At 56.2% G+C, this 27,658-nt stretch overlaps 1 protein-coding gene across 3 annotated transcripts; it reads right to left on the bottom strand.

The window, feature by feature from the left end:
- Positions 1 to 2,185: 2,185 nt before the first annotated feature.
- On the bottom strand, positions 2,186 to 27,616 carry CUL4A (cullin 4A). 3 transcript variants are annotated; one of them, XM_052650262.1, is made up of 19 exons: positions 27,463 to 27,616; positions 26,916 to 27,031; positions 18,990 to 19,093; positions 18,165 to 18,234; positions 17,257 to 17,330; positions 16,166 to 16,328; positions 15,853 to 15,942; positions 14,781 to 14,863; positions 13,220 to 13,287; positions 12,704 to 12,822; positions 11,058 to 11,250; positions 9,784 to 9,888; positions 9,475 to 9,585; positions 9,313 to 9,398; positions 8,626 to 8,733; positions 7,147 to 7,260; positions 6,379 to 6,657; positions 4,365 to 4,517; positions 2,186 to 3,628 (listed from the first exon to the last, which is right to left on the bottom strand). In XM_052650262.1, the coding sequence occupies exons 1-19, from the start codon at positions 27,605 to 27,607 to the stop codon at positions 3,533 to 3,535; spliced, it is 2,277 nt and encodes a 758-aa protein (XP_052506222.1). In that variant the 5' UTR covers positions 27,608 to 27,616; the 3' UTR covers positions 2,186 to 3,532. The 3 variants fall into 3 exon arrangements, with proteins under 3 accessions (XP_052506222.1, XP_052506223.1, XP_052506224.1); XM_052650263.1 differs by lacking the exons at positions 18,165 to 18,234; positions 18,990 to 19,093; XM_052650264.1 differs by lacking the exons at positions 18,165 to 18,234; positions 18,990 to 19,093; positions 27,463 to 27,616 and adding an exon at positions 27,130 to 27,145.
- Between the last annotated feature and the right edge of the window lie 42 nt (positions 27,617 to 27,658).

Raw genomic sequence — 27,658 nt, 5'->3', positions numbered from 1 at the left:
GGGGAGCCAGGCCTTCGAGTGCTGAGGGTCAGGGCTTCAGCGGGAACTTCACGCGCAGCCCGCTCTCAGGCACAAGTGCAGCAGGCCAGCAACCAGCGGAGCCGTCCTCTCGTGCCGTCCAGCGGAGAAAGCCCTGTAAGGGCCACCTCAGTAGAACAAACCAGGAAGACAAGGGGGAGGCAGGCTGGGGTTCCGGGAGGGGGACCCCAGCCAAGGAGGGGGGGGTCGCATGGAGGGAGTTCTGAGGAAAAGGTCTTCAAGAGCGAGCTAGGTTTGTGCAGATCGCTTAACGAGAAAATTGCTGATCACAGGGGTAAGACAAAGTTTTGTGGCTTTTTGTTGTTGTTAATAGCATTAAAAATTGCTGTATTTTTACTTCAAAACATTCAGGGAAGACAAAAGGGTAGACGACAGTCTGAATATAAAGCAAATTAACACGTGACAAGAACTTTGCGCGTCTGCCGGTGTCTGGAAGGAGAGAGCCCACTCGCTTCTGTGCCCAGCCGCAGCTGTCCCGAGTCAGAACAGCACTTCACTCCTGGGCTCCAGGGGGGTTAGCAGGTCCCAGAGGCCGTCTGCGTGTTTGCAGCTTTCAGACCAGACATGCAAAGTCTGTTATACATACACACGGTCTGACAAGAGCTGTCAGAAACTGGAAGGGAGGAATCATGGGGAACAGCGTGAGCCTTCATTTCTTCATTTTCAGAGCAGACATTCTTGAGAAACAGAAAGTCCATGAGCCAAGACGGAGGTTTGTATGACTCACGATAAAGATTCCTGTGGAGCAAGCAGGGATGACACAGCTGGCTGGGCTGGGGGCCCTGGGCTCCCTGGGGTGGGCCGGCCCGCGCCTCCCAGTGCAGGCTGTGGCCGGTGGGCTCATTCTGTTTTTCTCAACAGTTCGTGACTAATTTTATTTACGGATGTTGTTTTGACAAAAAAATGCAGGAGGTATGGGAGGATGTGCAGTCAACAGGTTCCCTTGGCTTTGCAAGTCCACTGTGGGGTGCAGCTGCTGCCACACACGCGTGACTGCACACGTGCACACACACGCGCGTGTGCAGGGGTGCTCTGCCCACTTCACGGCCCCCCCATCACAGTGGCTGTGACATCTGCTCTGTCCCGTCTGGACCCTGTCCAGGGGACACGGCACCACACTCCTCTGCGTCCTGTCAAAGGACATTCAGGACATTTTCTGAACGTGCTGTTCCAGCATCAGAACTCCCTCCCCGCAAGTGTCAGGGCGTCACAGAGACGTGGATTTTGGTGGGTCGGAGACACGGGCATCTTGGAACACTGTGCTGGTTGGTTTCCCAGAGGGACCATCACCCTGGGGCTGCAGGCCAAGCACCGGAGTCCAGGGGCAGCACCGTCACTTGGTAGTCCTCCTCCCAACCCGTCCGGTCCGGCCTCCAGCTCTGACCCCATCTCAGCTCCCGCTCCAGACTAGCCCCTGCGTGCCCTGCGCCCTCCAGGAGCGCCCGCCTCCCAGCCCCTCCTGGTTCACCATCACACCAGGCTGGCTTGTAGTTCTGTGCACACGGAAGTATTCAGCACTGCCTTACTTTTCCTCTTAGATTTGCCAGTTTTTACTTAAAAGCTTTTCCCCGTGTAGATTTTTAAGAATGCCATTTACCTTTGTTTTTTAAAAGAGGAATCTTGTAAGTCGTTAGGCTTTTTTCCGCTCCAAATAAGACGCACCTTGGATTTTCTTATTCCCTATCCAGTTTCTCTCCTGCTGTTACTTGGGAATCACTGTGTCTTTTTAAAGGGGCTGTCTTTTTTAAAAAGCATTATTTGGCTGCCTGGGGTCCCCGTTTCGGCATGTGAGCTCTGTTGCGGCATGCACGCTCTGGTTCTGAGCAGGGACTGAACAGGCCCCCTGCTTTGGGAGTCTCAGCCTCTGGCCCCCACTGGGACGTCCCACCATGTCTGTCTTAAAGGGGACACCTTCCATCGAGTCCAGGGGGTTTTCTGCCTGCCTTGCCCTTCTCAGTCGTTTCTTCCCGTGTGCTTCACCTCACTGGCCTTTAAGTACAGTAAGACAGGACCAGGCGCGGGGCACCGCGCGGGTGAGACTGAGCTCGGGCGGAGGCGCCGGGCGCCACGTGACTGTCCTGGAGGGGCTCCAGGGGCTGAGGGGCGGGGAGCAACATGTTGGGTTCGTACCACAGCTTTATTAATGTGATTTTAAGGCCAACTGAAACTACTTTTATTCAGAGTAAGTCTACATTAAATTACAGTATCAACAATTGAGAGACATCAAACTTAAAAGTCTAAGAAGCAGAAGATACTGGTCTCTGACGGACCATGTGTGATGACCTCACAACTGAAAATTTACAAAGGGGGAAAGAGGACACGAAAGAGTGAGGGTTTTCACCTAGAAACCCATGAGATGTCACATTTTAAACACGCATGTTTCAAAAAGGGAGAATCTTTTAATAATTTAGCACAAAAATCAAATTATATAAACTTGGTATATTCCAGAAAATATTGCTTTCAACACTTACACCATGATCAAAATTCCTTTGGTAGCTTTTAATCAAAACGAAACATGCTGTTATGTAAAATATAAAGTACTTTTAAATGTTCTCACAAAAGTATCTTTGTTATGGTTCCCACACAAACCAGCGTCCGCGGCGTGGCTCCCCTAGGCACTCGCGTGACGGCAGGGCCCACAGGGCCACCTCTGCGCCGCGTCGGTCTCCTCAAGGCGCTGACGTGGTCACACGGAAGACAGCCGCCGCCCAGGGCCGCAAAAACAGAACCAGATTTGACTGTCGCCATCGTACAAACACGCGGTTAGAAAAAATAAAACAGCAGTCGCCCCCAGGCCGAGAACAGGGGCTGCCAGGCGCAGCCTTAGGGCGGCAAACACACACACGCTCCCGCTAAACCTCACAGGGAAAGTTCGCAAGCAGCGCAGCAGAAATGAAACGGAGACAGGGACGGGCTCGCGGCGCCACACACGCCAGAGCGACCTCCCCTCCACAAAGCGGAGGCCTCGCGAGGAGCCTTGTCCAGAAACCAGGCCTCAGAGGCTAAAACTTGGTGCCAAGGAACGAACAGAAGCTACTATGCGGGCTGCAGAGTTCACCAGCTGTGACACCTCAGGCTCTCCCTCCGGTCACCCGTCAGGGGCTCCTGCTCTGCGCCTAAGAGCTTGTGTCAGGAGCGCACAGTGGCCCTGCAGCGACGGAAAGCAGCGCGGAGAGTCTCACGCCTGCATACACGCGCACACAGGACATCGGCTTCTGGCACAAGAACGCTGCTTACAAAGGAGACTGCCTGCCCGCCCCACCTCAGCCACTCTGCGGAGCCCCGGGGAGCCTCAGGCGCCTCAAGGAGCACGAGGAAGCACTGGGGGGAAGACACACAGCCACCTGCGAGCCCCGGAGCCCGGAAAGCGGCCCAAGGACCGCCCTCTCCGAGCATCCCCAAGCGGCCGCGCGGCTCGGGCCCTGGGGCCTGGGCGCAGCAGAGCGGGCTCTCCCTGAAGGGGTGTCCTGTGTGTCACGGGCGCGGGCGGGCCTCAGGCCACGTAGTGGTACTGGTTTGGGCTGTCCTTGTCCCTCTCCATGTAGTCCCTGTCTATGAGAGACTCGATCCGCTTCTTCAGATCTCCAGGCTGGAAAAGAAGAACAGAGGCCCCAGTCACAGGGCGTCCAGCTCATCACCTTGAGCGAGTGGGTCAGGGTACACGTCTACACACATCTGGGCAGGACCAGAAGCTCATGACAGGACGACTCAGACAAAGCTCCCTGCTCCAAAGACAACGCCAACACCGTGCGCGAGCCGGTGTCTCCCGAGTAGGCAGTTGTGGGGCCTCTCAGCCTGCAGAGCGTCCTGTGAGGAGACTGCACCCCACACTGTGCTCTCATCACTGGGGGACACCACACTCACCCCAGTGCACGCTGTCCCCCTGCGAGAAGGGGAGGCCCAGCCCTCAGGGTGGAGCGCTCTGCCCTGACAGCTGCAGGCCTCGCCCTGCAGCCTCTGCGGAACGTCCGGGTCTCCTGGGCAGGGGGCCCCGGCCCCTCCCACTCGCCCTGGGCCTGCGGAACCTGGGGGAACACACGCCCCGCCGGCCCGTCCAGCGCCCATCCACCTGAGCCTGACGCCACAGTCACAGAGAACCTCCCAGACGCCCGCCGGGAGCCCTCAGACGCTGGCACTGGGGACACTCCCGAGGCAGAGCGCCTGGGCCGGGGCCACGGCGGGCGGAGGGGAGGGCGCTGCTCTCTCCCCGCACGCAGAGGGAGGTCCCTGCGGCTAGTGGCCAGCGGCAGTGCAGGACAGACGGCCGACTCCAGAGGGCCAAGGGTGTGCAAGCGCGGCGACTGGACAAGCTGATCCTCGCCTACCTTGACTGGGAACTTGAGCTGATTGTACAGCTCGGAGACGAGCAGGTTGTGGCCCAGCGTCTTCCTCATCTTCATGATCCTGACAATGGCAGCGTCGATCTGGTACTGCCGGTCCTGGAACACGCGCTCCGTGGTGCTGACCTGCTCCTCCACCTGCAGGAGAGGGCCCGCCGCCTGTCAGCGCCGGCGCCGCCTCTGTGGGGGCTGCTGAGCTCCAGGCGGAAGGCAGGCCAGACTGCAGGGGCCCCTGTTCTGTTCTGCGGCTTTGTCCAGTGAAACCACTGAACTTCAGCAACATCAGTGAATTTACAGGAATAGTGACACCAATTAAAATGCTCTGGGTGCTGGCTTTGAAACAGAACTTAAAAACAGGAACGGGAAACTGCCCGGGAACACATGACCCGGATTTCTAACAAAAGTGACAGCTTAGTAGGTTGTGAGAGAGCCCACTCACATTTTAAAACAGGGAGGGTGGCTGGAGTGCTTTCTTGATGCTAAGATAACTTCTAGCTGCCCAGAGAAATGTTTCAGGGGAAAACTGGAACATACAGACTACTGGAACAGCAGAAGAAAATGTTCTTTAAAATGTGGGTCAGAGGAAGGTCTTCCTTAAGCTGACCCTCAAGTCAGAAACTGCAGAGGAACAGACTGGAGCTCCCACTGCGGAAGAACCTACTCACGTGGGAAGGACCCTCTCGGAGCGACAGAGCCACCCGCCACCAGGCCCCGCGACGTGACAGGGCACTCCCTACGAGTCAGGGGTGGGATGTTGCAACGTGCCAGGGACTCGAGACCGAGCAGCTACTTAAAACTACGAGATAGCGCCAGCAGTGACCCACGGAAGAGCAGGGGCAGGACCGGGGAAGTGCTGAGTCTGGTGCGCGCTCATGTCAGCAAAGCTCACGTCCTCTGACCCGGCGAGTCCAGGGTGAGGAGCTGAGACTCGAGACAGCCAAGCCAGGAGCCGAGAGCGTGAGTGCAGCTGGGCAGGGCACCTCAGCTGAAGGAGAGGCCAGGCCTGAGGCACTGCCAGGCTCTGCACCGGGGCTCCACGCTCTTGGGTTCAAGTCACACAACGTGCGACTCTGCACACGTAAAATCCAAGTCCTGACCTGGGAAGAGGCCCAGCTTAAAAACTGTGTGTGTAAACGTCACAGGGCACGATCCCAAGAAGAAAAGTTTACGCGTGTGCTGCGGAGGAAAAAGCTGCCGACCCCAGGAGAGCCCAGCTGTAGAGCACGGAGGTGACAGGCAGGCCGCCGAGGAAGGATGGCCCGAGCACCCACCACCCCCTCGGCCTTCCGCGTAGCTCAGTCGTGAGGAAGCTGGAGCAAGGCTGAGGGCACCCCGTGACAGGCGTCTCAAGTCACCCACAGAATCTCCACACCAGCCCAAACAGCACCCAAAAATAAGACACGAAGAGCGCTTCGCTCCGTGTGCTCTGAACATCCTCCTCACTGGGCAGCACGGAGCGCCCGGGGGGCAGCACCCCTGGCCGGCTGCAGCTGTGGGAGCGGCCGTGAGGCCCGTGCAGTCAGAGCTGGCACTCCCTCTGGACGGAGCGGCTTCCCGACTAGGCCACGGTGCCCGTCTGCTGGACTACAGCCCTGAGGGGCAAGAGCGCCTGCAGCAGGGTGCCTGAGGGCAGTGGCCTGGAGCCGGCCTGGACCCGTGGCCCTAGGGAGCCTGATCAAAGGCACAGGCGCTCAGCCTGAACATGGAGCCCAGCAGCGAGGCTGAGACAATGGCGGGGGGTGGGCACAGCTGTTAGGACAGGTCACCAGGTTTGGAATGAGGTGCTCCCTACGTGGACAGAAGGTGGGCTACAAAGACCTCAATAGGACATGTTTGTGTACACAGGAAGTTAACTGTTAGACGCGTGCCTTTCTGAATTTCACTCTTGAGTATAAAATAACAGCTACGCTCAAGCATCTCACAGACACAATGAGCGTCGAGAAGTTCCTATAGACCTACGGTCCCGTGAGCGGGGAAAGCGGAGGAAGCGGATACATACTGTCTCCTTCATCTGAATCTGGTTGATCTTTATGCGAAAGAGCTTGTGCTTGAACTCTGCGTTGAACAGGAACCTGTCTCCGTCCTCCACTTCCTTCCCTTTGGGGCTCTTGAGGAGGACGCGTGCTTTGCCGCAGGCCAGGGACTGCAGCGTCCTCCGCAGCTCACTGTCCTCGATGCCCGTGGCCAGCCTGATGTCCTCGAAGCTGAAGCCGTCCCCTTCGTTGAACATGAGCAGCACCAGCGTCTGGAACAGGGACACCTGGAACTCCTTCTTCCCCTGAAAGAGCAGGAGCCACGCAAGTGGGTCTGCCAGCCCGCGGACACTGGGCGAGCCTGCGTGCCGGTGCGCTGAGACGGTACTGACTAGTCACCAGAGGGGAGATGGAGACGGGACTGACTAGTCACCAGGAGGGGAGACGCCCTGACGAGCCTGTGTGCGGGTGTGCTGAGACGCTCCTAACTAGACACCAGGTGAGAATACATCATTAATTTTATTGATTAAAATATTAGCTCTTCGACCACTGCATTTTACTGACTTCGAAAAGCCCGTGTTGAGTTATATTAATAATCCCTTCCTCTCTTTCTTAGCTACCAAAGTCTAACGGCAATTTAAAACCATTCTTTTCATATAAAATACCATTTTTCATTCAAAGTACTTGTTTTTTTCAAATTTACCAAAATAATGAAAACAAAAAATAAAAAAATAAAAACATTCTTTTCATAAATGTGCTTCAAAAACATAAAAAGTGACAGACGCAGGACTCGCCTCCTTGAACTCGGCTTTCAGCACCGCGTGGCCCAGGGTCGTCTGCCACTGGAGCTTCCGCCCACTGTGCTTCCCCAGATAGAACGTCTTAAACACTTCCTGCAGCTTGATCATCTGTCAGCAAAGGAAGACGAGTGTGACTATGCTGCACACGCTCACTCTGACACTACCAGCGGCTCAGTGTCCGAGTTCCTAAGCCACTGCTGGGCCGAATGCGGCCTGCTCCGTGTCCTGGCAGCGGCCCACCTGCGCGCGGCCCCGTGCCGCCACCATTCCAACAGCTCCTGCCAGGGGCGGTGGGGCCTGCCCCCGCTCCCGAGCCCCGCAGGCTTCCTCGGCCCCCCTGCAGCCTCTGAGCCCAGGAGTGCCGGTGGTCCGCCTGGTCAGAGCCCATGCTCTTGCCCGGCTGCGTCCAGTGGACGACCCTCACTGTACTCCTCCTCTCCCAGGGGAGGCCCTGGGACTCTGGCCCGTCCCTGCCATCCCTCCACGCCTGGCCAGTCCTGCGGCGCCCGCATGCGCGTGCACGCACGCCCCTGGGGGAGGGGGGGAGATGAGTGTCAACCAGCAGGCACAGAAGGGGTGTGGAGGTTTTCCAGGAAAGAGCGTCAGCTTGCAGGGTCACACCCGCCCCGGGAGCGTGAGAGCACTGGGCGGAGTGTGGGGAGGGGTGCAGAGCCGTCCCATCGCGTGGGGAGATGTGGGAGGGGGCACTGAGTCTGGGACAGCCATGACAGACCCGGGGTGGCGGGATTGGAGACACAGGCTGGAGGCTGAGAGGGACGGAGCTGGGGCTTCCAGGGAACATGTGCGTTCGGGGTACAGGCAAGAGGAAAAGGAGGAGAGGATGCGACCGAGACTGCCTGGGGCCAGAAACGGGGGACTCCAGGAGACTCTGCCCTGCGAACAGGAAGGGTGGGTCCAGGCAGCAGCATGTCTGCCCGGGCGCCGGGCCCTGGGCCCAGCTGTCCCCCCGGAGGCCCTGGGCCCACGCCGGCAGGCACACCCCGTCCCCCTCAAAGGGCCCATCTCAGCCACACACACGCCGTCCCTGCCCTCTCAGGCCCTGGCTCTGGTATGTCGGGTGGGAGCATCAGCCAGCCAAGGAAGCCCGAGGCTCCCACACAGGAGCTTTTTAAACCAGCGCCTCCATGACAGGCAGCCGGCAGAGACAGACAAGGAGCGCTCGCTGTGAACGCTGCTCCCAGAGAAGACGCGGATGGTCAGGGTTCAGTGAGCGTGGCTGCCACGCTCCCCGCGGTTCGTGGGGGCCTGGAGCAGGAGCGCGCGGCAGCAGGACGGTCAGGGCTCAGCGAGCGTGGCTGGCACGCTCCCCGCGGTGCGTGGGGGCCTGGAGCAGGAGCGCGCGGCAGCAGGACGGTCAGGGTTCAGTGAGCGTGGCTGCCACGCTCCCCGCGGTTTGTGGGGGCCTGGAGCAGGAGCGCATGGCAGCAGGATCTGGCTCTGGAGCGCGCTCACCTCTGGAGTCAGGTGCACCTCCACGGGCGTGTATGTCGGCCAGTAGCCCATGGTCAGGATGTTCACAGTCAGGTCTATGGAGCCCGGGTCACTCTGGTTCTGCATGTACTGCACACACAGGAGGCCAGGACAGACGGCCACTTTAGAGCAGCGCCCAGAACTGACCTCCAGAAACCGATGACCCCATTTCCCAGCTACAGCTCACCTTGCATTTCATTAGTTCGAGCCCCTGGAACACAGCCCACTGAGGCCACACACCCTGGTCCTGGAGCATAGCCCACTGAGCCACACACCCTGGTCAAACGCCACTGGGAACGTCTTTCTTTACTTTTGTCCCAGATATGGGTCATTAAACTTATTTAAGCCAGAGTTTCAAGTGCACTTTTAGGAATTATCTTTTTTTTCTTTTTTTCCAACTGCCTCACACAACTGGCAGGACCCCAGTTCCCAGACTGAGGATTGAAAGGCCCTCGGCAGTGGAAGCCTGGGGTCCTAACCACTGCGCCAACAGGGAATCCCCAGGCGTTATGTTTCTTTTTCATTTTGAAGTGTTCTGAGTATGTGGAACAGTAACAGCGTAATTTTTAAAGGATTTTACACAGTTCACATACTTTATGTACATAATCATTTCACAGAATTTAAAATAGCGTATTTTTTAAAAAGCTGTTTCACTTGAACACAACTTGCCTGCTTGAAATGAACCATGATGTCCTTGGAGAGTTCCATGTCCTTAAACATGCCCTCCAGCTTGCTGGTGAACGCGGCCCCGCACTCTGGACAAAGTGGATGGCGGGTGAGCATCAGGGAGGCCCTGTGTGGGGGCGCTCACCCTCACCCCCAGGCGCTTACCGTGCTTCAGCTTCGACAACATAGATTTCTCAGCATCGACGGAGGCACTTTTTCCAACCAGGAGTCTTTTTGCTAGATCTTTTTTGTAAAAAGCTTCGAACACGTCTTTACCTATTTATAAGCAAGCAAGAACCACGTAAGGCATTTAACAGTTGCCGTCAAAATGTTCACCTCAGCGGCTGACTCGGCCCAAGAGGCGACCACGCACGTGCACGAGCCAGCTCTTCCCGCTGAATCCCCACAAACCCCTTGCTGCGTGCACAGCGGCCGCCACCGCGGCGCCGCGGACGCGCCGGGGGCCCAGCTCACCGTGGATGAACCGGAACAGGATCATGACTTTGTCCAGCATCCTCTCCAGCTCCTCGTCTGTCGCCTCCTTGTTCCCTGCCCTGAGCTTTGAGTCTACGTGCTTTGCTGTAGGAGAGGATGTCATTTGAAAAATAAGCATTCGCTCCACAATACGATACATATTCTAAATACAAAAAAGGAAGGTCTTTAATTTCTCCAAGAAAAAACACTTGGAACCTTCCCAAACTGACATGTTATTTTGTAACAAAAAGGCAAACACCTGATGTTCTAAGATCTGTGCTTTCGAGGCTCCGAGAACACACCCCGCGGTCCCACACTGGAGCTTCCTGGCACACGACCGCTCCAGAAGCCGGAGCAGCCCGCCAGCAGGATGTGCGGAGACGTGTGGGCAAGGCTTCCTTACATGGAAGCACTCCCCTCAGGGCCAACCCCGCAGGGACAGAGTGGGTCTGCCTGCCCTCCTGCTTTCGAGACGCACAGGCTGCCTCGACCTGCCCAAAGAAAGGGAGAACCCGAGCTCCCCAGAGTCCGAACGTGTCTTTAGAGAAACCACAGTCTATAAAGTGGCACAAAGGCCAAATCAAACAGGTGCATTTGAACGTCTCCTTCCATCGGCTCTTCTTAGCTCTTCCCCTTATCGTTCTTTATTCTGAACATCACAAATGTACACACTTGTAACCTCCACTTTCCCACCAGGCACCTTCAACAGCCCACACCAGAGCTCAGCCCTATACCACTGCCTCACACCTCCCTGCCCACCGCCTCTGGACAATTCCAAAAAAACTGCCTCACTGATGAGACTCCATGAATCGTGGGTGTATTTTGATGTTATCAGGAAGTAAGTATACAAAGGGATCATTTAAAAGAGTGCCAATCAATCGCACCACATTTAGCACTGACTGGGGGATACAAGGTCGAGCCTGAACAGCCATCTTCTGTCAGGCGCTGTCGAGAGGCCAACGGTCACCCTCCTAACATTCCTACACGACAAACCCAGGCCAGCTTCTGGGCAGGAAGAGCTCTGGGGCCGGGGCCGTGCAGACGAGGAGAAATCTGCTCCTCTCGTCCTGCTCCTGAGATGTCAGGCTCCATCTCCTCACAAAACCACCACCACACGCTCCCAATGGAAACACCACGTGCTCACATACGACTCAGCACACACAAGCGCACGCTGGTGTCTGTGGCTTCCGGAAAGGCGGCCCTCTCAGGCCCGCCCACCCTCCCCGTGCGGCGCATGCTCCTGGGGAAGCCTGTGTGCGAGCCGTGCCCCCTACCGATCAGCTCCGCGGGCTTGTTGGGCCGCTTGTTGATGAATGCCTCGAAGGACTCTTTCATCAGGTTGATGAACTTCTCGCTCCGCTGGAAGCACACGTCAATCACGTGGTCCACTCGGTCCTTGAAGTCCAGCAGGTCCTGCACCATATCTTTGTCTTTCTCAGGGTTGATGACGATCGTTGTCCCGAAAGTCTGCAAAACACGCCAGCTCGGCCACAGGGCTCCGGCGCCGCACTCCCTCTCCCGCTACCAAGCGACCGTGGTGGCTGAGCAACTTGGTCACTCCCAGCACTAGATGCTGAATCCCTCCAGAAGCTGCACAGATTTAGTCCACGTTCTAACAATTAAGTGGGCACGCAACTAACCTTTAGGGTTACAATTCTGCTTCTGGAAGAACTTTTACTTATAAATCCCTCAAACAGAAATTCACCCTCTTAACCTTCTACACCTATTCAGACTTCCTAACAATAGCTCTTTCTCTTTCACTTCCAACTGTGCTTTAGACTCTGGCTTTTAGCCTGCATTTTTATTTAAGAAATGCTATTTAAACATGACTAGAAGTCTGTATGACAATAACAGTTGGCTATCTGACTACACAGGACACACGAGGAGCTCCACGTCAGAGGTGCATGTGGGGGCAGACCACTGGCGGGAAGGCTCAGGTGAAGTGGCAGAGAGGCTTCAGGAGAGGGGCCTGGCGCGGCCTGCAGGGGTGGGGGGCAGTGTCACGGCTCGTCCTCAGCGGACACCCGGGACAGGCTCACAATCCAACGTCTCCTGTCCAGACTGGACGCTGGAAAGCTGCCCTCCTGTGTCAGGACCTGGGCCCATTCTTTCAGAACCCCTGGGCGGCAGAACCCTCGACCCCCACGGCCTTTCCTGGCATAAAGCCCAGTACTGACCAGGCCTGGGTCACATTTGCCTCTCGGCTCAATGCAGCGGCACAAGATCTTGGGGGTGCGTGTGCGTGTACAAGCTCTCCACGCGCAGGCCTGACTGTTCCCTTCATCTTTCTTACTGAGCTGAATCTTCCTCCTGATGGTTACAGGCCCGCGTGCAGCAAGAAGAGTGAACGTGTGCCTCGTGCGCCCAGCCTGGTCCCCAGCGCTGGCACACGGGCCCCAGCCGAGCAGCAGCACAACCAGGACCCCGGCCCTGATGCAGCTCACGCCTGCTCGCCCAGGCGGACCGCACGCTCACCCACCCCTCGCCGGGTGTGCGGCACCCAAGCCCAGCGCCACACAGACCACTCCTGTTGCCTTCTTATAACCGAAACACGCATGAATCCTGCGTTTCCGGGAAACAAAGCCGCATACACCCTACCCAGACATACCAAACTGTGTGACAGTTCCCACCGAGCCAAGCATGAAATCATGTTTCAACAGTAGATTCACAAAGGCAACTTTTTGAAAATCACAGCTATAGAACTCCGCTAGTCTCCGCTAGTACTTATGCTGACAACAAACGGCCAAACAGCAGCTTTTAAAGCACTCACACCTGGATGCTATTTATCCCCAAGACCGTGTGCTCACGGGACCCAGAAGGCGATGGGCAGGTCCAGCCGGCCCGCCTGAGCCCGCAGGAGCGAGGCAGCTCCGGGGCCCCCGCGCCCCGCCCCGCGCCCCGGGCCCCACCCCGCACACACCTTGATGTACTCGCTCCAGTGCCGCAGCAGCGCCTGCTGCCCGCCCCGCACGCGGCTGAACAGCTGGTACATCTGCGTGAGGTCCGGCACGCGGTTCTCGTCCAGCAGGTGGTCCAGCCCTGAGATCACACGGCAGTGCTAGCTCGGGCGGCAGGTGGACGGGGGCGGCCAGGTCTGCTCACTCCCCGGGACCACCGCGCAGGCAGGAGGCAGCCCTCGGGCCCGTCGGCTGGCCGCCACGCGTCCACGCTGGTGGTCAGCCCAGGCCCGAGCACAGCGAGGCTGTCTGCCCGCCAGAGGCTGGTGTCTTGCAGCCCTGACAGGACTCCGGTGACTTTAGCCCGAACCTTCCGTGCTCCCTGCCCACCCCCTCAACACAGCTGGTAACCCAGGACCCCCTGGGCTGAGGGCCACCACCTGAGACGATCATGGTGACCAGGCTGTCACGGCTGCTCCAGCCCTCTCACTGAATGCAGGCCAGGCGGTCAGCGCAGGCGCGAGAGGCGGGAAGCCTACCTTTCTGCAGAATCGCTGTCAGGTGTTCCCCCAGGAGCTGCTTCTCCACACAGGCGATCAGCGGCTTCCTGGTGGGGAGTGGGGGGGCACAAGGAGCCCATCAACCAGGAGCGACGGGCCCACCCGGCGCTGACCCGGCCTCGGGCCACCGAGTCCAGCGAGAAGGGCGGCAGCGGACAGGGCCCTCGCGCTCCAGCCCGCTGAGCTCCAGTCCCCGGGACTCCTGGACCGCTGCCCCCAGTCCCGCCCCACTGGGTCCCACAGAGCCCCCGCCGCCCCAGCTGCCGCTCTGCTCCCACTTCCACCTGCGTCCTCCCAGGATCACACATCAAAGCCCGACTCCTCACAGAGGCTGGGAGCGTCACATGCAGCTCAGAGCCAGACGCCCTGGAGACGGGCGTGTGGGGCTGCCCCCTGCACGAGGGGACACGGCGCCCTTCCGGGGCCCAGGCCCCTGCTCGCTGAGCCCTGTCCTCGGAGACCAGAGCCCTGCTGCACTCCTAGGACTCGCTAAGCTCGGGCCCACTCGAGGGACTGCTCCCTGCACCACCTCACGTGGCCCGCACGGCAGCCCCACACGGACAGAGGCCGGCAGCCACCTGGGCTCCAGGCGCCGAGGGCTGGGGAGGGGGCGTGCAGCCCGGGACTCATTTACTGGCCTCCTGAACCTGTTTTCTCTGAAAGTCACCTTTCACCCTGTGGCCTCTGAGTCATCTGACACTGCAGAAGCCACCTCAGCGCCCCTCAAAACCCTAGCCCAGGGAGCCACCCTTCTCCACAAGCCCTCTGCTTAGCCTGCAGTCATTTCTCAGGGAGATGGGGCGCGGTGGGGCTCGCATGCTGCACCTGCACCCAGGGGTGCGTGAGCCTGCAGGAGGGCTGAAGGAGCAGCCGCTGGGCCTAGCACCAGGGGCGTCCTCTGCCTCGCTGCACCCCAGCCCCCGCGGTCCCCACGGCGCCTCCACCTCCGCGTCTGGGGTAGCCTGCCTCTGCTCCAGCCCTCTGTCCTGTCGAGCTGCCACACTGTTCCTTCCTGTCACCTCTACCCCCCCCTCGCCCCCCCCAGGCCACCACAACCCGCAGTTCAGCACTTTTCCTCTTAGAAACATCTCTCTTTTCCATCTCCCACGTTGCTGCTCTGACCTTCCTCACTAATCAGATGAAATGAGAAAATAATGGGACTTGCATTAGTAGCAAAATAATTCCGGCGACATCAATACATCAGACGTCCAGCCAAAGTTCACAGCAAAACTGCCTACATTCAGTGATGCCCCATTAACGTTTCATAAATGACAGATTCCTAACATAAATTAAAAATGGTAAAAAGACACCAAGTATCTCTGTTCCAATCACTCCTTTGGACAGGATTTCAAGACAGGCCACTTGGTCAGTGTGACTCACGACTGCTGAATAGTCACGAGTAATAAGCAAACTGCTCGAGGACCAAAAACACGTCCAGGGTCAGAGAGCAGCGAGCGAGTCTGCGAGACACCGTGTGTCGGGGAGTGGAGGGGACATCGTCCCCCGGAGGCCCCCAGACGGAGCCCGGAGCTGTACTCACTGTGTGCTGTGATCTAGGTATGTGATCACGCGGTCCGCCTCCTCCTCCAAGCGCTTACTCACGTGGTCAAGGTACTCTGGAACCTTCCAGAAAGAACATTGAAACACATCAGCAACAAAACACATTCTTCACGTGACCCAAGAAGTTCAAACGTTGCTTTAGTGAAAGAAAAAGCAGAACAGCACACAAGCCAAACCGGAGCATCGGCTGACGGGAGTGGGGAAGGGGCGCGTGGCGCCCCGTCCACAGAGGGTGTGGCCAGCGGGCACCTGTCACACGCTTCCCCCAGGGGCCCCAGGAGGCTGCAGGAGATCGCAAGCCACACTCCAAGTTTCCGGGGGTGAAGGGCACCCGTGCTGCCCCCTGCCCGCACAGCCGGGGCCCGAGGCCCTGGCCCGGGGTGGTGCCCAGGCCGCCCTCCGACGTGAACTGCCCCCCAGCCCGTGCTGGTCCCAGGGCTTCCTTTTGGGCTGGGCTCTAAGGCTGGAGAAACCAGCTAGAGAGGTTTTGGGGTTTGATTACCGTCACCTGGCATTCCCCCATGGCTTTTAGGGTCTTTTTTTCCCAGTGTCTCACACAGGTGAAAATGTTTAGCATATCGGGTCTGTCTTTCATATTTAAGCGTTATCTTTAGAGAACTCCCTGGCAGCCCAGTGGTTAGGACGCCACGCTCCCACGGCAGGGGGCACGGTTCGAACCTTGGTCTGGGAACTAAGATCCCGCAAACAGCTCAGCACAGGCACCCCTCCCGCCAACACACACACACACAAAATTATCTTTTATCATATTGTTTCAGCTTGAGCTCCTTTATGTAAACCAGAAGCTGCTTTTCTGTTTTTTTTTAATGGGGGGACAGCAATGGAAAAGTTTCTAAAATAGGGGGCAAAATTAAACCCTCAAAATACTAAGAAAGAATCTCATTACTGAGAACTGAACTAGATTAGATTGTAGCTTTCAGAAGATTTTCAGGAGAATGTTTGCCTGTGTGAAAAGACAGATGCTTAGAAATCACACTTGGATACACTTCTATGAGAACCAAGTAAGGCACTTCAGAAACCTCTCGGCGACTCACCTCTCTTTCTTGCATTAACCTTTGGCCTTCTGCAGCATATAAACAATTCGTTTCTTCCAAAAACTTCAGTTCAAATGAGTCTTTATATACCTAAAAAATGAGCAGAGTTACTGGCCAATTACAGCAAAGCAGCCGCTCATCCTGAAGGCTGACCCCTCGGCGAGCGCGGCTGGCTGCACTGCCACGCCCCTGCTTGGGGGCAGCTCCTTTCTCGCCCGGGTGCAGAGGGGCGACACTCCCACATTCTCAGCCAAGGCCTGAACGGGGTGGTCTCCAGCGAGCTCTGGCCCTGCCCGCGGGCGGCCGGGCCCACCTGGAGGTCAGACAGCATGCCCAGCAGGCTCCGCAGCAGGCTCCGGTCCGCCGCCTCGCCGCTCCGCTCCCGCTCAATCAGCAGCAGGATGCCGTCGATGGTTTTCGTCTGGACCGCTTTGTCGCTGATGATGTGGTTTCTGAACAGCTCTAGCCCCATGTCCCTGCACAGCAGAAAAACGAGACGCGTCGGGTTCACCCATCACAGATTTTGGGTGAAGCTCCAGACACACCTGCTTGCTAACTTGCTAGTGCACAAGTCGACCTATTTCTTTTTTAATTTTCCTCTTGACAGTCTGGCACGCCTTGTGCTTCTTCCCTCATCTAGGCAGCCTGTTTCCTGCGTGAGTCAGTGGGTCCCCCCACCCTGCCCGGGGCCCCAGGGCCTCCTGTCCTCGGTGTCCCCCCACCCCGCCCCGAGCCCGTGCTCCAGCCGCTGCGTCTGTCTGCGCCACAGGACCGCAAAATGAGGATGCAAACCAGAGCCCGCCACCCGTCAGCCCGTTGCCCGAGGATTCAGGAAGAAGTTTACCCGTGGCTGCAGGCACCCTCTTCTGGAAGCTGAGCTCTCAGCTCGGGCTCTAGCAGCTCCCACTCAGCCAGCAGGACACACCCTCATCCCCTCCGCCCTCCACCGCCCACAAGCTGCGTGTCCCGGGCACAGCACCCGAGTTAGGAGTGACTGTCCGTGTGGATGGAGGCCAGGAGGGCTGTGGGTGAGCCGGGGCAGGCTCCTGCACAGGCTGAGTTGCTCAGGCTGTGGCCAGGAGGCAGCAAGCAGGGACCCAGGCGACAGGGGCGGAGGGTCCCGGCTCACATGGCCCCCCAAAGGCCCCGCGTGCAGAGCAGGGGGAAGCTGGGCCCTGGCGCTCGGCACCCTCAGAGCAGAGTGAGTGGTGGAGACCCTGAGCCTGCCGGGCCCGTCCCGGGACCCCATCGCCTGCAGGAAAACACGTGAGACTGCCAGCCACCACCTTGGCGGCCACCCCTCAGAGATGGATGCCCCAGGCTGAGGTCCACCGAGGGGCCCGGTGGGTGCGCAGGACAGACAGACGGTCGGGCACGCACAGCAGCCGCAGCGCGGACACTCACCAGATGGAGGGCAGCGTGGAGTTCTGCAGCACGTACGTGCGGTCCAGGAACAGGAAGATGCTCCGGATCATGATCTGGGGGCAGAGGGCCGGGTCAGAGTCCACCCCAGGCCCCTGAGCGGCCGCGCCTCACATCTCACACGGCTGCCTCACCAAAACCCTCAGGACTGACGCCCCGAGTCTACTTGCTCCCCTTGGTGTTGGCTTTTCCTCCTTCGTTCAGAAAATCTGACAAAGGATCTCACAGCACTCGGCCTCCGAGACACACGTGACCTCAGTTCCTTCCTCACTGACGGGCTCAATGTCCTTAGCCTGGGCTTGAGCACTCCTTCCTGGCACATGGGCACGCGGCCCTCAACTGGCTCTGCAGGCTCGGGGGGTGTGGGGGCCCAGGACTCTCCTCTCAGGGAGCTCCCCAGACTGCCCAGGAGCTTGGCTCACACAAGCACAGAACCCTCCTGGCGGGCACTCGCCTGTCTCTATCGTCACGCGGCGCTGGGCCTGGAGAGCCTCTCTCGCTGTTACCGCTTACCTCCGTTAGGAAGCAAGAGCGCTCGCCCCATCGGAAGAGCGACTGACCTGCCTCTGCTCCCCTCTCCTAACTCTCAGCCAGGCCACCCTGGAAACTCACACACATAAAGCCAAATTAGAATCAACACGGACACTAAGTCTAAGCCTGGCTGTCCACAGGTACCGGGAAGCCCTGGGATTCGGGCTTGATTCTCGGGCACAAACTGAGATCAAGGAAAACTCCAGAGGCTCACCAGGAGTCAGAGGCCCGGGGCTACCTGTGCGTGTGGTCTGAAGGCCCTGAACAGGACAGACCCCCAGCCCTCCTCGTGCACCGAGGCCGGCACAGGGAGGAGGCGCCTGGGCCGCCAGCGTCGCAGAGGCCGTCGGCAAGCTCACCATCTGTCTGCAGTGATCCTGCCAGCATGTGTTAATCTTCTTGAGAAACAACACGCTGTCTAGTGAGTCTGTGGAGGCCTGCTAAGGAAAGCTTCAGAAACACAGGCTGATTTACTGCAGTTTTTACCCCTTAATTTCAGCTCTCTTCACCAGACTACCGCATGCTATTTAGTACTCAGAGTACTGAAACTCTAGAAGCTCAGAAGCCACAAGCGTGGTTTCTGAGTCCCCACAGGTCCCTACGAACTGTGATGCGCCTGCCTCACCCCTTCACGCCCGCCCTGTACCCTTCCTCCCCTGCCGGGGTCAGGCCCCGGAAGGAGGAAGCGGGCCTGCTGCCAACAGCAAAGGCCCAGGGTGGTTTCAGGCAGCGAGGCCCTGAGCTGGAAGCCACTGAGCCCCCACCTGCACGCTGCGAGTGGACAGGCAAGGCTTGCTTCATGTGGCCAAGTTTGTGGCAACCGGTTACAAACCACAGAAAACCAACAAGAGTTTTAAGAACAAGAATAAACAATAACAGAACTCAAGCTTCAAGATATTTTTCAGAATGTTTCCTAAATACTTCAAACCGGTCTTAACAAACGGACACTCTCACTTTAATCAGATCAGCAAATAAGTTTAAACGTAAAAAAATTCCACTTCAAAAAAATCTATTTTGTTGGGTTGTATGATGTAAATGCAAGGTTTTGTTTCCATAAATAAAAGAGAATTTTAAAAGTTTTTGTTTTAATATTAGGGATATTCGTTCATTCTTTATTCTATTAATGTTCAGTTTCAAAATATTTAGGTAATGAATAGGAATCGCCTAAATAAAAAAAAGGATATTCTCTGAACTGAAGGATCTGTGCTTGGACGTGGCCTTCGCAGGCCTGGCGCAGCTGCTGGTAGAGTGTTGGGGACACTTTGTGGGAACAAAGGTTTTCAACCGCCTGAAGACAAAAGGAATAACGAGTTATTCGCTCTGAATGACAAACTTGCTCTTTAAAAAGGTACTTGTGCAAACAGCTACATCCGCAACAGAAAGGCGCCCCTCACCACGTACACAGGCTGCACCATCACAGTGACTCCGGGCCACCGCTGCTGGAACTCCGGAGAACAGCAGAGTGGTCCGCAACAGCAGGGACCCGGAGCACGGACGCGACGGCGCCCCGATGCCCGTCCGAGGACGGGGGCCCCGAGGGGGCGCGCCGCAGGCCGGGCTTCTCCAGACGCCCCCAGGCTCCCCGCTCAGCGGCCTCTGACCCTGGCTGGGCCCCACTCACTGGAGGACCAAAACGGGCCTGAGCCCACGGGCCCTGGTCTGTGGTGGGGCTGCGGGGAGGGGTGAGCCGGCCCCGAGGACCACAGGGTGAGACCAGGCCCGGAAACACCTGCTCCAGACCCTGAGACCATCCCACGACGGGAGGGGACAGCAGACCCAGGTCCTTTCAGGTTCATGAGTGGGTGACGGTCCAAAAGGAGCTCAAGGACCAAGGTGCCAAGTGTGGGGTGACTCTCAAACTTGTCTTAAATTAATGAAGAAACAAGCGTTTGTGGCGGAAACAATTTTCATAAAACGTTATCGATCCACATCAAAGAAACAATATGTGTATATCTTACCAGTTCTAATAAGATTTTCTTTCAAATCTCATGTACCAAATCAGCATCTGATCCAATCCAAATATGAAATACTATAAAGAGAAATGCAGTGTTTCTACTGCCTATTTCTGAACAGTTTAAAAAAGTAGGTGGGATATGCAGAATGGACACATTTTAGGATCTTTACTCAAATATAAGGGCAACTTATATTTTTATAGCGGTAAAGAAAATAATTATGTAAAGAAATACAAAATATACAAAACACATGGATACTTATATAAGGTTCAAAACAGAACATGGACTTAATGATAATAATTAAGAAAACAAGAATACCTTTCCCTTACATTCTGTGTGTTAATGTGAACAAGGGGTTCCCATCCACGTTGTCTGTCTACACCCTTCGCTTCCTTTCTCAAACTTAGTGGTTTTATAATTCAGTCCAAGATATACTGTCCTTTTCCCTCTTAAAGAAAAGGGGGTATAACGTCCTAACAAAGACTTTTATTCCGGTAGTCATTACAAATATAATTATTACAAATTAAGTCTTTACTGTAACACGTGAAGAAAACATATTTCCTTTGGTAAAAATCAAGACAAGCTCAGTGGTGTGTGTCCTTCAAGGAAGAACATCTTATCAGAAGCGTTTTCTGAATGCCCCAGTTCCTGAGGCAGGTGTCCGTGCCCTCAAAGCAACCTCCCCGGCTATGAGCTTTTAGGTGAATTCTGTGAACTGCTCCCCCTCGTAGCTGCCCTGTTTGGCATGTGCTTACTATTTACACAAAGTCCACTGAGACTGTTTTTAACTTGGAATCTGGAGCGCGCTCGGAGCCCAAGCCGAGCCCCGGGCGCCGTCGCCTCTGCTGAGTCACTGCTGGCGTCTTCGTGTTACAGGCGCCCGGTCACCTCTCTCCCTCGCAGGGGGGGCGGGTGGCGGGGCAGGGACGCTGCAGGCCCTTCTCCCCAGAACTAGCTCGGGAGGTTTGGCCACACTTGGCAGATCTGGAAATCCCTCTCTGGGGGCACAAAGCCCCGCGTGGGGCCGTGTGGGCAGCACAGGGGTCTAGGGGACGCAGCGCCCAGAGAGGGCGAGCGGGACCCGGGTCCCAGGGGCACCAGACCGAAGGGGTTTTCCCGGGCCAGCTCGGCGGCCCGTCAATCTCCCAGCCCCGCCTCCCTCCCCGCGGCGCCACACCCGCTCTGCACACGCTTATCTGTGTCAGGACAGACAGCCTCCCGGCCAAACACTGAGCACCTCCCACGTCCAGGAGCAAACCAGCCGGAGGGGCGAAAGTGGAAAACAAGTTCCGCCCTCCCGGCCCGGGCGAGGCCGCGCCCCCGACCCCTCCAGGGGCAGAGCGGCCGCGGGAGACCACGGCCCGGGTGTGGGGGGGAGGCCGCGCCCCCGACCATTCCACAGACAGACCGGCCAGGGCCCTGCCCTCGGCCTCGGCCTCGGGGGGGGGCGGGCTGCCTCCTCCAGCCGCCCCGCCCCGTTCAGCCGAGTGGGTGCCAGGCGTGCCTGAATTCGACAAGCCCACCGCACGGGAGGAGCCCCCACCAGGATGCTGTCTCCCCAGGTTCCCGCCCACGAGAAACCAGTGAAGTGCAGCGCAAAAATGGGCCTGAGTATGGGGCGAAGGGTAGGGGGGCCCAGGAGACCCCAAGGGGACAGGACGCCCACCCTCCCAGCCCCAGCCCCGAGCTGGGATGTGATTCCCTCATACAGAGGGCCGACTTCCAGGAGGGACCAAGTTGCTGAATTGCAGAATCCTTGCTGTTAAGCCTAAGCTATCTGCACCTGAATGCTGCGTTTCTGAGTAACTCTCGCACTGAATTCACTCTCGGTTACTTTACACTCTCCAACAGGCCGTCAAGTAGTGTCCACCCGTCTCCCACTTTCCGGGCTCCCTTGCTCTCCTGAGTCCACCCCACGCTCCTTCCCCAAGCTCAGCAGTTACCAGGGTCACGGGATTCACCCCAGGACTCAGCACCAGCAGCGTGGCTTTCCTCAAGTGCAAGTTCCCTGGGACAGGTTTGAGTCTGAGCATCAAAACCAGCCTGAAATCCACACAGATCAGACTCAAAGCTGCAGAGGGGGATGAGAGGGACGCCCTGGGAGCTGGCGGTCGGCAGATGCAAACTCTTACACTTAGGATGGATGAGCAACAAGGGCCGCTGTGGGGCACGGGGAGCCACGGCCAACCTCCGGGGACAGATCGCAAGCGAAAACCCATGAAGAATGTATATGTCAGACGTGTGTGTGTATATAAGAATACATACATGAAATCCAAGAACGTGTGCGTGAAACTGACGCACTGCGCTGAGTCACTGTGTGACTCTGCTGCAGAGACCGGCACAGCGCTGTGAGTCAGCAACACTTCAGGTTTTTAAAAAGTCAAAAGCAAAACAAAAATCCAGTCTGAAATCAACACATAGCCTCCCCTGAAACTCTTCTCGAAAGTGCTCAGGTTCCCGTGGCTCCACTGAGCTGCCAGGCAGGACTAAGACATAAACACCCAGATACACTTTCTCCAGTGAGCTGGGATTTACACCCAAGTTCGGAGAAGATCTATGTGTTCAAACTCCCCTCCTCCTCCTCACGTCACAGGAGGGACCACGTGGGGTGTGGGTCTACTGGCCACCATCATGGTCAGAACGTCCCTTCCTAGCAACGAAAGCGAAGCAAGGAGCGGCAGGCGGGCTGGAGCTGCCCTCGGCCTCCACAGAGGCCTCTGCAGGCCTGGCTGCCTGCGAGGGGGAGGCTAGACCCGCTCTGGGGAAACTGGTCAACATCCAAACAAGAGGTGCCCCCTCCAACATCCTGAAAACCTCCTCAAACAGAACCAACCTTGCAAGCTCTGGTGAGGACTGTTATCGAACAAAAGATTCTGGCAAAGTGCGTCCCACCCCAGCACAGAAGCTGGGGCTCTATGCTGAGGCCCCAGGGCGAGCACCGTCCAGGCTGCCAGAGGCCAGGGTAACCTCCCCGCCACGCCACCTACTTTCCCCCCAACCAGCGCCATGGGACCTGGGCAACTCACTCTGCAGACACACACCGCTCCCAAGTTCTGAGCAGCCAGGAGCCCACCCTTGCACCTGCCTCCAAAGGGCAGCCAGTGGCCCCTCAGACCCTCCAGAGATGGCCCCCAGGAGGAGTGGTGCCACTGTGGGGGGAAGCACCCCAGGCCTCAAGGTCCCAGGACGCCTGGAAACACCATCTGTGATAGTATCCAAGGCAACCACAATGAAACACATCCTGGGTAAAAGTCCAGCTAAGAGAACGCTGGGCAATTGATACCAGACAGTCAAATCTCCAGGAAAAGAGCAATAATGAGCCTTAGCTGGAAGATGTAATATTTTACTAAATTAAAAGCCCCTGAGTTTGGGCGCGTGGTGGGACACTTGCTTCTGGCCCAGACAAAGCCAAGGAACAAGCCTCACCCTGCTACTGAAATAATACCCCAAACCGCAGTTTGCAAAGCACTGCACACTGGGTTCTGAGAGGCAGTGACCTCGGCAGACAGAAGACAGATAAGCGCCGACCACTCGGGCGTCCAGTGTCCAGGCCGCAGAGCAGGCGCCCTGAGCTGAGGACTCAGGAAGGCTCTGCGAAGGCAGCGGGGTCCCGAACAAAGCCCTGCTCTCGTCCTGCCTGGCACACCTCACAGGCAATAGTCTAAAAAGTCAAACTGACTCCAAATAATTTAACCGAGTCGGGAACGAAACTCAAGAATGTTCACAGAAACACAGAGGATCTGGCAGACAAGTCAGACCCACAGTGTCTGCGTCCAGCCAGAGCCGCCGCACGGGCGGAGAGGGAGCGGGGCCTGGCAGACCAGGACGCAGGGGAGCTGCGGCCACGCCCACACGCCAAAAAAGTTACCTAGGCACACAAGATACAAACCAGATTCAAACTGAACCCCTAGAGAGGAGGACGGCGCCAGGGCGAAAATCACACCGGATGGCATGAACGGCAGACCAGACGCCGCCGCAGAGTGAGTGTAAACAAGGGGACAAACTGAACAGCTTCATATCCACTGAGGAAATCCATAGCTGAAAATCCTTCCACCAAGAAAGCCAGGATGGCTTCCCTGGGGAACCCTCTCAAACATTTAGGGAGAAATAATACCAACCCGATACAAAGTCTTCCAGAAAATGAAGAGGAGGGAATATTTCCGATTCATTTTTTGAGGCCAACATTACTCTGACACCAAAATCAGACACAGACATTACGTGAAAATAATACATCAATATCCTCTGTTACCACAGATACAAAAATTAACAAACGGTTGGCAGACTGAATCTAACAACACATAAAAAAAAGATAATACTCATGACCAAGCAGGACTTACCCCAGAATGAAAGACCAGTCTAAGATTTGAAAAATCAATCAATGTAATTAGCTAACTACAATACAAAAATCAGACGACCACCTCGACAGTCACGTAAGAATTTATCAAAATCCAACATGTAGTTCTGATAAAAATGCTCAGCAAAACAGGAACAGAGAGGAACTTCCTCAACTCGACAATGCGTATTCTGGAAAAACCCACAGCTAGCATCGCACGATGTTAAATGATGAAAGGCTAGAAGCTTTCTTTCCTGAGACCGGGAACAAAACAAGTGTACCTGCTGTTTACATTTCTGTTAACCATCAGAGGCTCTAAACAGTGTAATCAGGCAAGAAAAGGAAATGAAAGGAATGTGGGTCAGAAAGGGAGAAGGGGAGTTGTTTCTGCTCACAGGCGGTGTGGCCGTTGACTGTCAGCATGCAGAGTCCAGCGGCACCTACAAAAAAGCTACCAGAAAGAAGCGCAACCAGCAAGACACAGCACAGAAGCTCAATGTGTAAAATCATCTGTGTTTAGACATACTATCAAGAAATTAAATTTTATACCACCTTTTATAACACTATAGAAATATGAACCGCTTTTAGGGATAAATCTCACAAGGCCTGTGCAACGGGGCTAGAACACGCTGCTGAGGCCTGACTGAGCAAGCGCCGTCCCTCGTGATCAGCTGGCTCAGTCCTACTGAGATATAACTCTCCCCACGCGCATCTAGAATCCCACAGAATCCCACCCAAAATCCTAGAACGCTCTTCTGAGAAACTGGCAAACAGATTCTAAAATTCATACAGAAATACAACGGGCCTAGAAGAGCCAAAACAAGTTTATCCAAGAAAGGATAAAGCTGGAGGGTCAGTGCTCCAGACTTTGAGGCTTCAGGCTCTCATCCGGACAGCACTTTCTGATGAAGGGACAGAGCAGCTCGCTGGGGGAAGCTCAGACGCCTTGCCACACAGCCCTGGGCCAAGAAGATATCCACAGGGAGGACAATGAGCCTGGATTTACACCTCACAAGAGTACAACAACTCACCTGCAAACAGATAATACACCTAAATGTGAGACTAAAACCCTAAAACGGCCACAAGGAAATAAAAGAGAGAATCCATACCACCTTAGATGAGGCAAAGACTTCTCAGACAGACACTACAAGCACGATCCATAAAGACCAAACTGATACAGGCTTCATCAGAATTGAAAACTTTCGCTCTCCGAAAGCCATAGTTAAGAGACTCGAAAGGCAAGTTGTAAACTGGGAGAACATAAGTGCAAGGCAAATATCTAGAACAAGATATGTACCCAGAATGCATGATGACCCCAAACACGTGACGGAAAGAAAATAAACAAGACCGTAAGAAATGAGCAGAAGACGTGAGCACACACTTCAGTAAAGCAGGCATCAGGAACGGCGATGGGCACAGGAAAAGGCACTTAGCATCACTAGGGGACCGCAAATTAAAGCCAGGGTGAAATCCTGCCACATGCCAAGCTAGAGCAGCACAAGGGAAAGGCTGGCCCCGCCGAGCGCCGGCACAGGCGCGGGGCAGCTCAGGCTCCCACGCGCCGCCGGCAGAGACAAAAGATCACGGCGCCACTCTGAAACGCTATGCAATGTCTTACGGAACCCAGACATTCCCTAACGCACGATGAGCAACCATGGCACCCAGAGTACTCGCGACAAAGAAACCAGCTACTGTCAGAAGGCCCACACGGAATGCAGAAGCATGACCCTAAGTGAAAGGAGCCAGGTACGAGAGACCGCAAGAGGCACGGTCCCATTTAGGTGAGGGTCTAGAGACGGCAGAATGTCCCAACAGACAGCAAGTCAGTGATTGCCAAGGGCTGGGAGTGAGGAGGGATGGCTGGCCGCACAGGGGCCTCCGGGCACTGTCTGTGGTGACGGAATGTTCTGCAAGTGGACACGTCTGATAAAACTTACTCAAGGACACATTCCATAGCTCAATAAAGTGGTTAAAACACACAACAGACTTAAACTTAAGACAAAGAAGGCGCATACGTTCACCAAACTGTCAACAGCAGTCTTCTCTGGGTGATAGGAATATCAGGGATTTTCATTTCCTTCCATGTACTTTTTGCAGTTTCCATAATTTTTATAATGTAATTGCTTATGTAAACATGAAAAGGTTTTATTTATTTTTTACAAGTATCAAGCTTTAAACTTTTTATGCTGCACTGGGGTACAGCCAATTAATGACGCTGTTGTACTTTCAGGGGAACAGCAAAGGGGCTTAGCCACACATATACATGTATCCATTCTCCCCCAAACCCTCCTAGAGAAAGACTTAAACTCAAGTCTCTTAATAGAGAAGCTAGATATTAACAGAAATGCTCTTCTATTGCCTAAAGCGTAGGTAACAGTTTCACATACAACATAACGGATAATGATCTGCTGCATATTTGGAAAATGTTCTATGGCTCTTGGAAACGCGTTCCTCTCCTACAAATGGGTTAAATTTAAGTACCTTTCAACAGCTTAAGCCTGAAAATGAAATAAAAATCCCACAACCACCAAAACCAGAAAACATTCCTTGACCCGGGACAGGATGCCACAGAGCTCCTGCTGTTTCTGGTGGAGGCAGATGCTTGGACTCTATTCCCTCTTTTACTGTCTCTGAAACAACCCTGGGGACCACAGAATCCACGGCTGCGTCACGTTTCACCGGAGCTGGATTACGGTGCGATTTAGACAACTATAAAAAAGTCAGGTAAGTGGAAAGCAGGATGCCAGCACCCTAAGGGAAGGGAAGGCTTCCATCTCAGCGAGCCTGCTACGAAGCTCTGCTCTTGGCCGCCTGTGGACCCTTACCTGATAGAGCTCTTCCAGGTTGTAGCGGATGGAGGTGCTACTCTGTATGGCTTTCACTGCTTCATGAAGCTTCTGCCAGGTGTCCTGAGTGTAGTTATCAGGCAGTTTAGGTCTGTCTGTAAGTGCAGACACAGTCAGTAGGTAACGGCACCCATGCCAACAATCACACGTCTTTAAAAAACCATTCTACGAGAAAAGTACTTCAAAGACACACAGCTAAGGAACGCGGGCCGTTGTTTTCCCCGTACAAGGCGCCGTGTTTATAAATCTCTCGGGTTACAGACTCTGCAGCCGCTCCACCTTCGTTTTACTAAGTAAACACGTCGAAGACGACCGGTGTAAGCGCAGGTAGAAAGCATAAAAACCTCAGCGCTCTTTTACTTAACGAGCGGACTTCCCAAACGGGAGGCCGCCGAAGAGTTACTCTCCCCTGCAGGCTGCAAGCTGCCCGCAGCGGCGCCCGGCGGGGAGGACGCCCGGCCTGCGCCCGCCCGCCCGGCCCGCGCCCGCCCGCCCGCGCCCGCCCGCCCGCCGGGCCCGCTCCCACCTCGGAAGTTCTTGATCACGAGCTTCCTGGAGCCGCCGGGCTTGGCGCTGGCGGCGGCCGCGGCGAGCGACGCGGGCTTGGTGAGGCCGTTCGTGTGCCCGACGAGCGCCGAGAAGCTGCCCTTCCGGGGGCGCTCGTCCGCCATGGCCGCGCCCGCCCCGGCGCGCCTCCCGCCGCCGCGCGCCCCGGCCTCCCG

This window comes from Budorcas taxicolor, chromosome 12 (assembly GCF_023091745.1).
Source record: "Budorcas taxicolor isolate Tak-1 chromosome 12, Takin1.1, whole genome shotgun sequence".
NCBI classification, from domain to species: domain Eukaryota; kingdom Metazoa; phylum Chordata; class Mammalia; order Artiodactyla; family Bovidae; genus Budorcas; species Budorcas taxicolor.
This window is presented reverse-complemented; position numbering and strand designations above follow the sequence as displayed.